The 16,646-nt window shown below is 34.5% G+C and overlaps 1 protein-coding gene across 6 annotated transcripts in view; it reads right to left on the reverse strand.

Moving 5' to 3' along the window:
- Positions 1 to 16,646, reverse strand: part of NCAM2 (neural cell adhesion molecule 2) — a 506,280-nt gene that overhangs the window by 106,629 nt on the left and 383,005 nt on the right. For all 6 annotated transcript variants that reach the window (XM_023227524.3, XM_026446625.2, XM_026446624.2 and 3 more), the window contains 2 exons: positions 14,941 to 15,037; positions 2,029 to 2,202 (listed from right to left, as the gene is read on the reverse strand). In XM_023227524.3, coding sequence (XP_023083292.2) covers positions 2,029 to 2,202; positions 14,941 to 15,037 — 271 coding nt within the window. The remainder of the gene's footprint in view (positions 1 to 2,028; positions 2,203 to 14,940; positions 15,038 to 16,646) is intronic.

Consider the following 16,646-nt stretch of genomic DNA (forward strand, 5'->3'; position numbering starts at 1 on the left):
GGGACTACAGGCTCCCGCCACCATGCCGGGCTAATTTTTCTATTTTCAGTGGGACGGGGTTTCACCATGTTAGCCAGGATGGTCTTGATCTCCTGACCTTGTTATCCACCCGCCTCGGCCTCCCAAAGTGCTGGGATTACAGGCGTGAGTCACCACGAACAGGGTCAACTGTAACTTGATTTTAAGGTACTCATTCACATACTTATGCAAGATGAATCAACAATGGAAACAGTAAAAATGTATTAAGGCAGTCATTTTCCTCAAATCAAAGTGAGAAATCCCTAGCCACAAGACTTTTGAGTATTTTATTCTCATTGGCAAGCTTTAAACTGTCTCAGTCTGAGGCCATTAAACATTCTATTCAGGCAACTTCCCTAGTTCAGTTTCTAGACTCACCAAACAAGTTTCTGGCTCTCATTTCATATCTTCATAACGTACCAACAGATAAAGTATGTACTTATATAGACTCTGAATGTTCCAATTTCTGTGACAGTTATTTCTCATTATAAAGTAACAAATGTGCTTTGTTATTATATTTCAGTTTTATAAACATAGTGATCTGCCTGTAACAGATGGATACATGAGATACAATGTCAGGATTTTTACCTTGATCAACTTGGCCATACCAAGGGCACTATAAATTCTCCATGGTGCTGCACCTTTGCAAGAAGTCTGGAGAGAGCCTATTAACCTTTTCCTGGGTTTGGCAGGGATAGAGTGGGGTAGCACTTTTGTGCTGTGTTCAATTTCTATAATATTCAGACTTAATATTAATTTTCTGCATGCTTGCGCTTGAGCACAAACACTGAGTTTTATGCAGTTTAAGAAATAATGTATTTTTTCTTTTTGTTTTTCACCTACCCCCTCCTTTTTCTCTCTTTTAATAAAATAAAACAAAACAAAATTTAAAGTAGCACAATATTCCTGCATCCAGGTTAATATATTTTTAAAAAAACTATAGTCCTTCATCTCACTCATTGTTTTCGGGGCACTGTCTTTATAAATCTCTCCTAAACCACACAACGCGCACAGATAATATAATCCAAGTATTTCATAATTAAAAGAAATAATATGAGTTCATCACACATTATTTGAAGTGTATGGTACATGACAGATGACTGATGAATGTTTCTGATACTTCTATCAAAAACCCATAGTTCCTCTCAGTGAAAACTGATAAAGCGGGGTCAACACAGAGGATACCAGGATGATTTCATTTGCTTTCTCTCTATGTTCACTAGAATTGGTTCCCTCTTGCCTTCTCAGGAAGGCTCTTGCTTTTTACTGAACCCTCACACCATATGTGTTAGGGTCAAGGTAGGATCCTCATAGAACAGACCTATGGAGCATTAATTTCCTCACTATTTTATGCTACTCTTTTGGAACACTCAATATGGTTCTGTGTCTTAAAAAACAGAGGCGAAAACTGGTAATTTCTTATTATTTCCTGCTTTAGTTTTGTCTCTTCCTAATGAGAAAACAAACTACATTTTCATAAGATGATGAAATTTTACATAAGTGAAAAGAAGCTCTGTGAATTATTTTAATTTTCAATAGAAATATAAAAGTGAAAAATATAAAAATACAAAAAGTTAACAATATATAAAATTCCACAGATTTTTATAGATGGCTTCATAAGTATAGAAAGCACCTACATTTTGCAGTATCATTTTCACACCTATTTTTGAGAGCAATATTAATAAATGAAACATGAGCATACATTTCATAAAATCCAGCCATCATATCTAGTATGTGAGCAATTGCCTTTCCACCAAAGAACATTTTTAAAGTGACTTTTTCCTCCAGAATTGAACTCTGCTGATTCTACTAAGCTCTTTCATTTTTACCGAAGATGGAAACTATTCACTCTGTATTAGAGTTATTATCAAGAAGAATGGGGCACAGGAAATATCTTCCCAACACCACTTTGTTAAAAGAAAATGTTGGAGGAAATCGAAAAAGCTAATCATACAGGTATACTGAACATCAGCTTGAAGTAATCAACACATTTTGAAATTGCTGACTCACTTTGAACTCCATGGGAGCGTACAATTTTCCAGATTTCTGACGCTACTTCTTTGACATCCACTTGATAGTGATGAATAGGCACACCTCCATGGGAGTCCGGTTTGTTGAAAGAAACCTTGGCTGTGGTCTGTGACAGCTCTATGATCTTCACTCCATAGGGACTGGATGGCACATCTATGGACAAACGAATAGAAAGAAAACATAACCAAGGGAATGGGAATGGCCATTATTAAGGCTTATGGTGTTATGAGAACTAGGACTGAAGGAAAATTGCTACCTGTATCACTTAATATGTTTGAGTTACAGAAATTCTGTAAACACCTGAATATTCTTTTGAAATTACAAGAAAGTATGCCTGAGTCAATTTTTATTACCACAGAAAATAGACAGTAAAATGAAAATCACACTTCAATTATTGAGGGAATATGTTACTTCTGCATTTTCTATACAATATAAACATTTTATTGGGGTCCAGGAAAACGATCTTGTGTATGTTTAAAAGAAAACAATAAGAGAGATAAAGAGGGTAGTTAAAATGTTAGAATACATAAATCAGTTATTCAACCATCACCATAAATAACGAATGGTACCTTGTGAAAATACAAAATGTATTTTCTTTGCATTCACCACAATTACATTATTAAATTGTAGGTAAGTGTTAAGTTGCAAGAAAAATGTCAGTATTATGAACTAAATAAGACTGTAAACTATTAGGTCTAATTTCATTTATATATTATCCAATTAAATTAAACCTTTAGTTGAGATATTAAAATCCTATTCCCATATTTTCAAAATAGCTATAAAATCCTTCTTGTTTTATTTTAATCTATCCACTACTTACATTATTTCAAGTTCCACAAGGTATCTTAGGTGGACATTTAATTTAGTGTGTAATGTAACAAATTATTTCGGAAGAATTATCTCAAAGGCAGAGCAGGTAGAATTAGAAGAAAAAAATTCCAGTGAGGATACAGTTGAAAACTCTACTCCAGAAACATCAAGATTTAGAGACACATTAACGTTAATTTCTCTATGAACCTCTTCCTCTTTTATTCCTACCACATCTGAAATAATCTTAAACTTAGGAAAAAAAACAAATATAATTTTTTTTCAGAGAGGGAATATATATATATAACATACAAATATATATGTATATCATATGATTTGGCTCTGTGTCCCCACACAAATCTCACCTTGAATTTTTTTTTTGTTGTTGTTGTTGTATTTTGAGACAGAGTCTTGCTCTGTGGTCAGGCTGGAGTGCAGTGGCACAATCTTGCCTCACTGCAACCTCAGCCTCCCCAGGTTCACGCCATTCTCCTGCCTCAGCCTCCCGAGTAGCTGGGACTACAGGTACGCACCACCACGCCGGGCTAATTTTTCTATTTTTAGTAGGGACAGGGTTTCACCATGTTGGCCAGGATGGTCTCGATCTTTTAACCTAGTGGTCCACCCACCTCGGCCTTCCAAAGTGCTGGGATTACAGGTGTGAGCCACCGTGCCTGGCCTCATCTTGAATTTCAATTCCCATAATCCCCATGTGTTAAGGGTGGAACCAGGTGGAGGTAACTGAATCATGGGGGCGGTTTCTCCATGCTGCTCTCATGATAATGAATGAGTCTCACGAGACCTGATGGTTTTACAAATGGTCTGGCATTTCCGGGTTTTATAAAAGTCTGGCATTTCCCCTGCTGGCACTCACTCTGTCCTGCTGCCCTGTGAAGAAAGTGTCTGCTTCTCCTTTGCCTTTCACCATAATTGTAAGTTTCCTGAAGCCTCCTCAGGAATGCAGAACTGTGAGTCAAATAAATTCCTGTCCTTTATAAATTTTATATATATAACTTGACTGATAAATATGCAGTACATGTGAATTTCAATTCTTATATCAATCAAACATTTACATAAAAATCTGCAGTTGGGGCCGGGCTGATGGCTTACACCTGTAATCTCAGCACTTTGGAAGCCCAGGTGAGCAGATTACTTGAGGTCAGGAGTTTGAGACCAGCCTGGTCAACATAGTGAAACCCTCTTTTCACAAAAATACAAAAATTAGCTGGGCGTGGTGGAGTGTGCCTGTGATCCCAGCTGCTTGGGAGGCTGAGGCAGGAGAATCACTTGAACCCAGGAGGTGGAAGTTGCAGTGAGTTGAGATCACGCCACTGCAAATCCAGCCTGGGCAACAGAGAGAGACTCTATTTCAAAAATAAATAAATACAAATAAAAATAAAAGCAAAAATCTCATATGGCATTCAAAAGTCAAATGTACTTTATTTGCTAGAGTTAAAAAAGGTCACTATAGGTCACATAAAAATACGCCTTATAAATAGTACTGGGCAAAAGCCAGGAGGACAGCTTTATGGCCTTTTATATGTGAATACTGTAAAGAAATGCCACAGTGTATATTTCAACTCTAATGAGTAACTGTAAATTATTTAGAGAGCCTATGAAGTACATTATGTTACAACTCTAAGGTTCAAAAAGACGTGTAGAATTCTGATGCATCCAAAAGTCTTAGAACTATTAAAGTCACATCTGGAAATACAAATTTTAAGATATCTAAATAATGTTTTTAGACCTTCAAAGATTCTAATAATTTTCATGTTTCCTTAGTCTCCAGGTTAATCTCATGTCTTTTCAGCTGTAGGTTTGATCCAAAATTTACTTGTAAGTTTGATCCAAAGTACAGGAGAAAGGCAAACAAATGCACACAGATCCCGTTAAAAATGCCAATTCTTCAATCTGTGCTGAGAGGCTGACTCCCTAATGTACATTAGGTCTAAATTGGATGTCATAGGCATTACACTCCAGTTTGGGGATATGTGTCAAAAGTGAAAGCAGTATATTCTGGGGAATGAGAGGGAGATATTATCCTCTTGGGCTTCCATCTTTGAATATATAGTATAAACATGATTGTTTTTACTCTGACTGCAGAAGTTGCACCATTCACCAACTGTGCACCCTGACATGGTGCACCTGCAGAGAAAGAAGAGAGCTTTTTTTCTTTCAGCACAAAGCCACTATCATCAAAACATGGGCCAGTGGCTTGTCTCTTCTAACTATACAGTCCATTTTCAGATCTCCTGACACTTACTGTAGCCTTTCATTCATATTATTTTCCACTGACCTCTTATTTCTATTATTTCTTTTAAAGCAAAAGCATGCTTATGACTTTCATTTTCTTTCTAAACATTTTTTATATTTTGGTTTTGTAAGTCCAACTGTCAACTGACTACTAAATTTTAAGTTTCTTGAGGAAAGAGAAAACATTTTAAAAACACACATTCACACACATCCATTTATACATGCATACAGATAGATACATGTAACATAGAACAAAGTGACTGGAATATACTACGTTCTCAGGAAATACTTGATGAATTAAATATTTCAGTAATGAAAAATAATATACAAAGATACAGAACATGTCTAAGTGAATAGTGTCAGATGTGCCTAGAATCAACATCTCTAATTCTTCTCTTCACTTTCTGGATTGTTCTGTAATTGCCTTACCCTTGATTCCTATCTATCATATACATCACGATCAGTCAAACACTATTTTAATAATTCCTGCTTTATAATTCTTGTATCTATTTCTTCCTTCCCATTTCCTCTGTTACCTCCCAAGCCCTGGCCCTTTCAGACTTTTCCTGTAATGCCATTAGTGGCTCTTGGCTTCCTTTCCTACTGGATGTCCAATAAAAACATCAATGCATGAGGCATGCAAATGCAAAATCAATCTTTGTAAAGAACCACTCTGATCACATCACTTTCCTGGGAATGGTATTCAGGAGCTTCATTTTCATTACAACATTAGTCTCGGTCTTTTCAGTCTCATGCTCAGGATCCTGGCTTATCTAATGCACTGGGTTTATGCAAAGATACGGATCTATTCTAAAAGACTTTCAGACACAGCTCAATATTTCAACTGAGGCTCATATCGGATGCTCAGTTTCACACACTGTTATCCCTTCATTGTTACCATATTTTTCTAAACTATTTCCTAGCATCTTATATCCCAAAAATTGGTGAATACCATTCACCACTCAATGAATGAATAAATGAATAGAAAACCAATTGTGCAAATACTTATTTGTTTAGTTACCCTTTCTCTTCACCTCTAATAGTGCTGGTAAACTGTTGGATTAAGAGACTGGATATGTATGTCCTGGGAGTCTATGGATTCAAGGCCTTTCGTTAACTACAGCCCTGGACAAGTCACTTAATCTTTTCACATTGCAGTAGTTTTCCCTCTCGAATGGAGATAAGAATAGTACTGCTGCTAGTGTTGTTGGAAATATCAAGTAATGTTGAGCACTTAGACCCTAGAATACGTTAAAATTCTTAGCAAATGTCAATCATTGTACTTTTTCTATCCCTCCCTGATCATCAGCCTCCTCCTATTACATACTTTTGTATCCACTGACATGTATCAATGTTTCAGTCAAATGGTAGGTAATAGGTACAATACCGATGTTCAGCTCAGAAGTTTTTGAGCTGTGTAATGGCAAGGAGTTGGTGCCATGACCTAGGAGTCAGATGGATACAATCTCTGGTGTCACTGAATGAACTTGTGTATATTAAACTCCTAGAAGTTCTTCATCTTGCATAACTGAAACTTTTTAATCTTTGTCCAACACCTTCCCATTTCTCTCACTCCCCAGCCCCTGGCAACTACCATTTTTCTCTCTGTTTCTATTAGTTCCAATGTTTTAGAATTCCACATATAAGTGAGATCATGCTGTACATCTTTATATCTTGGCTATCTTGGCTACTGTGAGTAATGCTTCAATGTAACCAATGTCTTGGAGAGCTATCACCTCTTGATTAACCAATAATGGAAGTCTATCTTCTGATTTTCCAAGACTAAACCCTCCATCTGTGAATGACATGTCTTTTCCTTTTCTCTTCTCCAATTTTTTTTTCTTTCTTTCTTTTTTTTTTTTATCAGACAGCTCTTCTCTTCCTTTTTCTTCTTCTTTGGAATTTTATTCTTTCTTCTCAGTCTTATTACTGTGACTTATAAAGATCTCTCTTTTTTTTTTTCAATCCCACCCTCTTCTCAGGAAATATACTCTTCCTTTGTTCCTCGTTGCTGTGTTTCAATAGATTATTTCTAATTTCTGCCCCAACATCTTTATTTCTGAGAATTTGGTCTTCTAGCATGCCTGGTTCATAGACACTAACTGTGCTCTTTTTCCACATATGAGGTTGTGGTGTTGCTGAACTTAGATCCAGAAATCTGAGGAGTCTGATTTTTGTAAACCCTCTTTCAAAAGGAAATGCTATCATGAATATTATTTCAGAATGGTGTTTTAAACTGTATCCTAGATATTTTTCTATTAAAACACAGAATCAAATTCTATGATTTAAGATATTCCTGTTCATCATAAGAAATTATGGGCTAAAATCTTCATTTCCTAGACTTACTTGCTGCTATGGTTCTAAGTTTCATGTAGTGAACCTAGAATGAAAAGCATGTGTATATAGTTTAGAATTGCTGGAGGGGTGTGAATGTCAGTCCCACTTTTCTCAGGAGGTGCACATGGACAAGAAACTCTGCAGATATGAATGAAGGAAGCATCCGAACTCCCCACTCAGCAGCCTATTCATCCAGTTTCTAGAGTGGTGTGGCTGTGATTATCAGCTGAGGGGTAACCTGGCAGCAGGGCTCCCTGACCTCTAGTTAGTCATTGCAGACCTCACATGTGGACCACGCTTATGCTATTTTGTGACCTTGAAGGTAGAATATTGGTGGCTATCTTTGGTCTTTTCTCTGCCTTTCCAGTGATTTTATAACCAGTTTGTTCTTTATAATAAATCAGTTGCTGCTTGATTTCCTCATCAATTTCTATCTGGTAAAAGTCTCAAATACTAAAAGAAATGGAACATAAGTAACTGAATTTACTAGATCCAGTAACACTGTTACATGCAGTGTCACCATAATTGTTTGCAACTCAGGGACTTCTATGCTAAGATAGGTTCTATCTACTTCTGTTTTGAGTGGCTACCTTACTTCCATAAGGTTTTATATACATTTTTCTTGTTTCGATTATGCTGTGGTTTGAATGCTGGCTTCCCTCCAAATTTTATATGTTGAATATATTATTAAGAGTTGGGGTCTTTTGGGATGTAACAAAGTCATAATATATCCACCCTCATGAATAAAATTAGTGCCCCCATAAAAGAGGCTGAATAAAGTATGTTTGCCCCTTTCTCCATGAAAGGACACAGAGAAGACACCATCTATAAAAAACAATTTGGTTATTCGACGTGCACCAAAAACCAAATCTGATGGTGCCTTGATCTTGAATTTCCCAGCCTCTAGAACTGTGAGCAATATATTTATGTTGCTAATACATTACAGAGTCTAATATATTTTGCTATAGCATCCAGAACAGAGCAAGAAAAATTGTGAGCTTAATATAATATTATAGCCCACCTGCAATACATCTGAAATGCTGTAAATTCCTTCTCATTTCACTACTCACCTAGTTCTTACCAATTGCCAAATCCAAATTATTATTTAGATTTTTTTCACAGTATTTGATCAATTATATTTACATTTATCCTTCAAAGTAGATACACTGTCTCCCTGAATAATTTCTTTTATTTTTTTGTCCTTACAAGTCCATGGATTAAACTGAAGTAGTCCAGAGATCTGATCTTCATTTTCCCATTTTTACCTCTAATATTCTCCATAGAATCCCTCGTTGTATACCAGACAGAATGTAAATATGATGAATTATTATTATTATTATTTGAGGAGGAGGAGGAACAGTCTCGCTTTTGTCGCCCAGGCTGGAGTGCAATGGCATGATTTTGGCTCACACTGCCACCTCCGCCTCCTGGGTTCAAGCAATTATCCTGCCTCAGCCTCCTGAGTAGCTGGAATTACAGGCACTCACCACCACACCCGGATAATTTTTTTTTTTTTTGTATTTTAGTAGAGACGGGGCTTCAACATGTTGACCAGGATGGTCTCAAACACCTGACCTTAGATGATCCGCCCGCCTCGGCTTCCCAAAGTGCTGGTATTACAGGCATAAGCCACCTTGCCCTGCCAACATGATGAATGCTTTTAAGATCTATAACTTAATTTCTCTCTACCTCTCTATTCACATTACCAACACAGGTCTTCTCACACAATATACCCTTCCAATCTTCCATTAAATGCCTTACTCATTAACAGTACCCATCCTTTCAGAGCATAGTGCCTATATACAAGCGTAACCTTGATGTTTCTTTGAGTCTTTCCCTTTCTTCTTCTCTGGACCTGTTTCTACTCCCTCTTTCAGACTCAATTCAAAAGTTGACACCTTTTGAAAGCCTTTTCCAAGAATGCCAGTCAGAATTCATTTTTATTCTCCCAAACCTTTGATTCACATTTCTACAGCAACCTTATATCTTTTGAACTCTAACTTATGGGTAAAGACCAGATTCCATACATTATTTATCTTCAGATTCCTAAGATCTAGAACAATGTCTGGCACCTACTAGAAATTCACTACTTTTTGAGTGAATGAATTAAAAAGTGATTAGGAATTGATGCAAACATGGATTCTCTGAAAATAATCTCAAGTTATCCTGATTTCCTTTTCTTCATAACAATATGAGAATGAGAAAATCAAGAATATGTTATAAATAGTTTCTGAATATCACTGTTTGCTTAATGAGTTCTAAAACAAAATCAAGATGTAGACTTTTCCAGGCTAGATCATAAAACTAATTATGTTAAAGAAACCTGGCATTATATTTAGGTGAAGAAAGTGTGATACCAAATGAACTAATTTTAGTATGCTTTCAAGTGTTATGGAGCATGGGTCTGGCTAAGATAAAATCTAGGTACATAGACCAGTAGATCGGCCATAATTCCATATCTTTAGAATTCTATTCAATTGATCCAGTTTATTTATTTTTATTTTTATTTTTTTTTACCCTAGAACTTAAAGTATAATTAAAAAAAAAAAAAAAACTGATCCAGTTTAACCTGTAAGCAGATCTCTGTTCTCAAGCATGATTTACACAGGCTTATCCTGAATTTGGTGAAAATACAGATGAGTGCTTCACGGTACTGTACTTGTAACTTAAATCAATCCTGAAAAAAAGAGCTAAAATATTGAATTTGACAGGGTTTCAGTAGGTGAGTCAAAACTGACAAGATGAGATTTAATAGGGGTAAGTATAGAGTCCTGAACTGAGGTTAAAAAAATGAATTGTGAAGCACAGTATCAGAGACCTCTCTTAATAGCAGTTTGTGTAAAAAAATCGGTAGGACAAGCTCCTAAATGGAAAAAAATGACAAAAGTCAAATGAATTTTACATTATTTAATAGAAGTATAATGCTCAGAATAAGTAAGGTCATTATCTCATTTTACTATGCCTTGGTCCTTGATGTCTAGATTTATGTATAATAACTAAAGAGGCATCAAGGTACTGACTTCTATCTAAAATAAAACTGACCAATATGAATTATAATCATGCCATAATAATACCTAGCTAATATTTGTTGAGTACTTGCCATGTGCTGGTTATTTGAATGCATTAACTCACTTAGTTGTCACAATACTGTTATTAGGTAAATCTTGGAATGACTGCACAGAAACTCTTAGAGAGCTGAGGCTGTCATTCCCCAGGGGCTGGACATACTACCTGATGACAGCTTACAGCCAAGTCCCTCCCATAAAATTGCCCAAGAGAAGGTGATTTTATCAAAAAGGTGCATCAATTAATGAAACAAAGTTGGGATTATTATATTTAGGATTAAGGTGTAATATAAAAAAGTTCAAGAGTCAAAAAATATAACAATGACGAAATGAATTAAGAAATTTAAAAAATATATAAATGAAATTACTTGATAATAATATTTAAAATGTAGGGCAATGATTTTTCAAAAAAAGAAATAATACATATGCATATAAATATACAGAATGCCTTTTCTGATAATCATCTTTTGGAAGTAGAAAATTGTAAGGAACAAATAACACTATATAGTCAAACTTTTATTTAGCCTTACATGCTGTACAACTTTAATTTGATTCAAGATATGTACTTCAATCCAAACAGAGAATGTTTCCCACTAGAAAGCAGGATCAACACCTAGGAGGTACATTTTAAAAACCAATTTTATGATGAAGTCTTAAAATATATACATATTTGTCTCTCCTATACTTCTAGTTAATATTTTGATTAAAAGTTAAGAAAACAAAATTATCAAGCACATATGTGGAATATTTCATATTTCTATAACAACATAGACAGATTACTTTTTTCCCCAAATTTCTAAAGACAGAGGAGATAGGTAAAAGAAGACTACACTAACTCTTGCTCATTAATAGGAAGTCAGAGTTTAATGGAAGGTCCTTGCTTAGGGTTAGCTGACTTAAACCAAACATATATATTTATTTTATTTCCATTTCAAAAATATTTCATTTTTATATTATTTTTATAGGTTTAGGGGGTTTTGTTACAATCACATATCATGTACTAGTAAAGTTGGGGCTTTTAGTGTATCCATCACCAGAATATTGAACATTGCACCCAACAAGTAATGTTTCAGTCTTCATCTCTCTTCCAGCATCCCACCTTTGGGAGTCTCCAGTGTCTACTTTTCCATGTGTGTACACACTGTTTTGCTCCCACTTACAAGTGAGAACATGCAGTATTTGAATTTCTGTTTTTGAATTATTTCACTTAGGTGAATGGCCTCCAACAAGCCTCTTTGGGTTGCTGTTTCTGTCTTGGCACGTGGGCACTCTTTTTACCCTGCCTGGATCGCAATACTCAACACTGGACCCCTGCAACATGCCTTTCACTCCATTCACTCTGCTCAGGCTTTTTGACACCCCATGCCAGGCTTCTGTGCTTCACCCTACTCCTACACAGATGCCTACCTCGTTCCGACATAGGGCTGAATTGTTAAAAAGGGAAAACATAAGGAAGGAAGAAGGAAGGGAGGACAAATGGGAGGAAAAGGTAAAAAGATTTTTGAACGCTGAAAGAGTAAATTTTTCCTATATTACCACTGAATGTGTACAAAAATTTCACACTAAATTTTGGCTCTTAATTTATTCCCTTTGGAAGTAAGGTATTCTGTAACACTGTAAAATACCATATGCCAAATAATCTTGACCTTTTACAAGGCAAATAAGCCAATGAAATATTGAACTGTGGTAGCTTCATATATTTGGAAATATTTATATTTTTTATATATATCTTACATCTTATTTAAAATCACAGTACAGTTTCAGTGTTTGGATGCTGCAGGACAGATTAAGTTTGGTACCAAATATTACTATTAAAGAACAGTCCCATAAAATAAATCGTATATATAAATGTTGATGTTTAAATGTATGTTTCCTATCTAAGGCTGAGTGTCTGAATCATTTTTAGATCTTCATTACAATTTCAATTGAATCCACCTTCTTCTAAAACAAATTCTTAGCCTAGAATTGTATAAAGTTTAGAATATTAGCAGAAGTGCTGAATAATATTCAAAAAAATTTTCCAATATTTTCTAACTCAGCTTTAATGCAAAACTTTAATTTTTATTATGGTTGGACAGAAGAAAACTCTCTAATTTAATAGAGTCACTAGAAGGATAGGAGTAAAATATATTTTTCAATGAACAATATTGCAGTAAGTATCATGAGATATGAAGGTGCGTGCACATTAAACATTACCTGTGAATTTCTGGAATTATTTAAACCTAATCAACATAATGTTTTAAATATCAAGTATTCATACACCCTCCTACAAATTCTGGTCATTTATTAAGTTGTACCTAATTGAAAAACATATCATTTATAAAATGGCACTATACAACACTGGATCAATATTAGTAACATTATATATACATATATACACACACATATTGATCCTATATCTAATTATTTATAAAATTATACACTAATTTAAATAAAAGTTGCATAATTTCCAAAGGCTTGGAATTAATTTGAGTAGTGAATGCTTCTTATTAGTACAGCTGATTCTTCAATTTATTATCAATGCATTTTGGTGAGACTTAGCACACTTCATTTTATTATAATTTAATTTGCTTCTATAACAGTTTCTTCACATTTCTAAACTGACTCTCATCTTGATTTTTTTTCTCCCTGCCTTCTTCCATCAATTCTTTCCATGTAATCTCTTTTCTCCCTTCTCTATCAATGCAGTAAAATTTGAATTGGAAAATAGCAGGTTATCTAAGTTAAATAATAATTTGACATTATTAGCTTAAAAATTTCCCTTCGTGGACTTTATGATTAATGACATTAACATTTAGAATATATCTATACAGCAGTAAAAATGAACATCTTTTTGAACTTAATATAAAATTAAAGTTATAGATGAAATCTCTACCTGAAAAGGTTATAAAATTTCTTTACAGAAGCTTTTAAGTCTGTTAAAATATAATATTACAATAATTTTATGATATTACTTTACTTACTCTTAGAAGACTGTAAATCACATTTTTTCCATTTGAGTTATATAAACTTTTTCTTTTTTGAGACGGAGTCTTGCACTATCACCCAGACTGGAGTGCAGTGGTGTGATCTCGGCTCACTGCAACCTCCGCCTCCCAGTTTCAAGCAATTCTCCTCCCTTAGCCTCCTAAGTAGCTGGGCCTTACAGGCACCTGCCACCACGCCAGGCTAATTTTTTTTTTTTTTGTATTTTTAGTAGAGACGGGGGTTCACCATATCAGCTAGGATGGTCTAGATCTCCTGACCTCGTGATCTGCCCGCCTCGGCCTCCCAAAGTGCCGGGATTATAGGCGTGAGCTACCACACCCAGCCTATAAACTATTTTTTAAAATGTATTTTAGGATTCCTCACCAGTCTTGTAAAACATAGTGGCAAATTTTATAAATAAGTAAACAATATATGGCTTTCTGGTTTTCATGAATTTTTTATTCTATATGTTATTATTTCTATATCTTTAAGCTTTAGAGGTAAAACTAGAATATTAACATACACACACACACACACACACACACACACACATACACACACAAAAAAAACATTTTCACCAAATTTATGTAACCTTCAATTTTCTATTTTCCTTCAGAAGCAAGATAGCTATTGGTACTTTCAAGACTAAAAGTTTAATATATATCAATTATAGTTCATTTTTTCTCAGAGTGTTTTGATTTTTCATTTTTTTGTCAGGATTCTGTCTTTACTTGAAATATAATTTAATTTCTTAAAACATATCTTCTCTATTTCTTTCACAAATATCTCAATTTTAAAGTTAGAGGGATACGAATCAGGGTTTAAATTCAAGCCTGATGAGTAAATACTTTCTGTGTGCTCACTGTATAGCAGATACAATGAAGCAATCTCTATTGTTACTTATAAAAATGTAAAAGATATTTTTGCTAACATTTAAAATTACATGACACCCACTTTTTGGAAGTTCACATTTTTCTTACAGACACGCTGAAGTCTAAGGTTTTGGAAAAATTTTATGGATGCAAAATTGTTGTACATATTTACAAAGAACATGTGACAATTTGATATAAGCAGACAACATATAATGATCAAATCTGAGTAACTGGCGTGTCTGTTCTTTCACACATTTGTCATTTCTTTGTGTTTGGAACATTCCAAATCTATCCTTCTATTCTGAAATATACAATAACTCATTGTTAACTATTATAGCCCTATTATACTACTGAACAGTATATCTTATTCTTTGTAATCAATTGTAGTTTTGTGTTCCTCGAGTAACCCCTCTGTATACCCTCCTTCCCTATACACTACCAAGCCTCTGGTAACCATAGTCTACCAGATACCTCCAAGAGATCCACTGTTTTATCTCCCACATATAAATGAGACTACTTTATCAACTGAAATTTTCATTTGCTTTCAGAAATACTGTATGAGATCTCACAAAGTATTGTGCTATACTTACCAGCCAAAGCAAGAATGTATTCTTGAAATCTTGTTCCTATACGATTAGTGGCTGTGCAATTATAGCGTCCAAAGTCATTGTCAGATGTAGGCGCAATCTGAAATAATTATAATAACAAAAGTTACAATTCTAAAACATCATAGAAGTTTTAAAATAAACCCCAGTATGACTACCACTTTCACGTTTCATTTTTTTACCCAACAACTCCTTACCATATATTTTTAATTTTCTTTATTAAGTAAGCATTACTAAATAATATAAATCCTTTTATGATGTATCCATGAGCCTATAATATCCATAGGACTAGGCAAATCAGAATTTATCTATTAATTCATTAAGTAAACAAATGGCACCACTTTGATGTATCTATTAAATAGCAAAACCAACAGATCTACATACATCTAAAGCTCAGAAAGTAGTACACACACAGTTTGAAATATGTGTGTGTGTGTGTGTGTGTGTGTATATATATAGTTTGCAATATATATAGTTTGCAATCAATGTAGGTGTAAACTTGAAAACAGGAAGCTTGTAATAAAAGCATTGTTAACTGTTTCTATGTTTTGGCCTCACGCCAGTTTGCTTTAAAGTTAAAGAAAGTCTCCAAATATGTGATATTTCTCTCCCTGTTTTGAGTTATTGAACATATAATACTAACGAAGGAGGAAGGATCATTCTTAAAGAAATCTTTCCAGGAACATATTGTGCAAGAAAATGTTGCTCTTTGCAACAATACTTATAGACAGGTACTTTTTCTCGCTATCTAATAAGAGCATCTTGCCTGCATTTCATGTTCAATTCCTATCATTCTTTTTTCAGTCTAGGTAGAAAATAGCTGACCTCTATCCTTACACATTTGAAATCCATAATTAAGTTAACCTTTAGGGATTCTATTGGTGAACACTGAGACAAACCCTGTAATTCTAATGTACAGAAATTCTGAAGTATCAATTTAGTTAAGAGATTTGATGATAGTAATAGATATAATTTTCAATCTCTGTAACTATTATTAAGAGAGAATATGCTTACAAGAGTTGCTGTTAATTTCAACTCTATCCCAAAAGAGGGAAAAATGATTTTGTGGTAATGGGTGGCTATTAACTAAGAGTGCAATTTTGAGGCCCATTGAAGATGATAATTTGAAAGAGTACAGAAAAGCTGTGTCATTCATTTTCTAGTCAGCTGTCCATCTAGAAACAATCATAGGAATGAGCTTAGCATTTGTAACAGCTCTTACATAATCACTGCTAAGTGATTAAAATATTCCTTTTTCTTATTAAAAAATAAGCAAGGCTAATTTAACTCTAAACGAATTGTTCCAATGAGAAAGGGATTTAACCAAAAATTCTTATTCTACATGCATATGAGAAAGTTATTTGCAAATTCAACAGAGAAGAATGTGTTCACTGAATCAATACGATGCCAAGACAGGATAACCACAACGAAGAAACGTGACTATTATACAGCTCCTTAAGATTAATAATTAAAGTAGAGCCATTTTCATTGGAACAATTTCTTAAAAGCTCAATTCTTTTTTTTTGGTGGTGTTCTTGGGAGTTCAGCTATCAACAGATAAAAGTTTATCTTAAATAAGGAATCTTTTATCATGTTGTATGCTTAATAAATCAACAAAACATCCATCATGGCATAGATTAAAACACACACACACACACACACACACACACACACACACACACACACACACA

This window comes from Piliocolobus tephrosceles, chromosome 19, assembly GCF_002776525.5.
Source record: "Piliocolobus tephrosceles isolate RC106 chromosome 19, ASM277652v3, whole genome shotgun sequence".
Lineage (NCBI taxonomy): Eukaryota > Metazoa > Chordata > Mammalia > Primates > Cercopithecidae > Piliocolobus > Piliocolobus tephrosceles.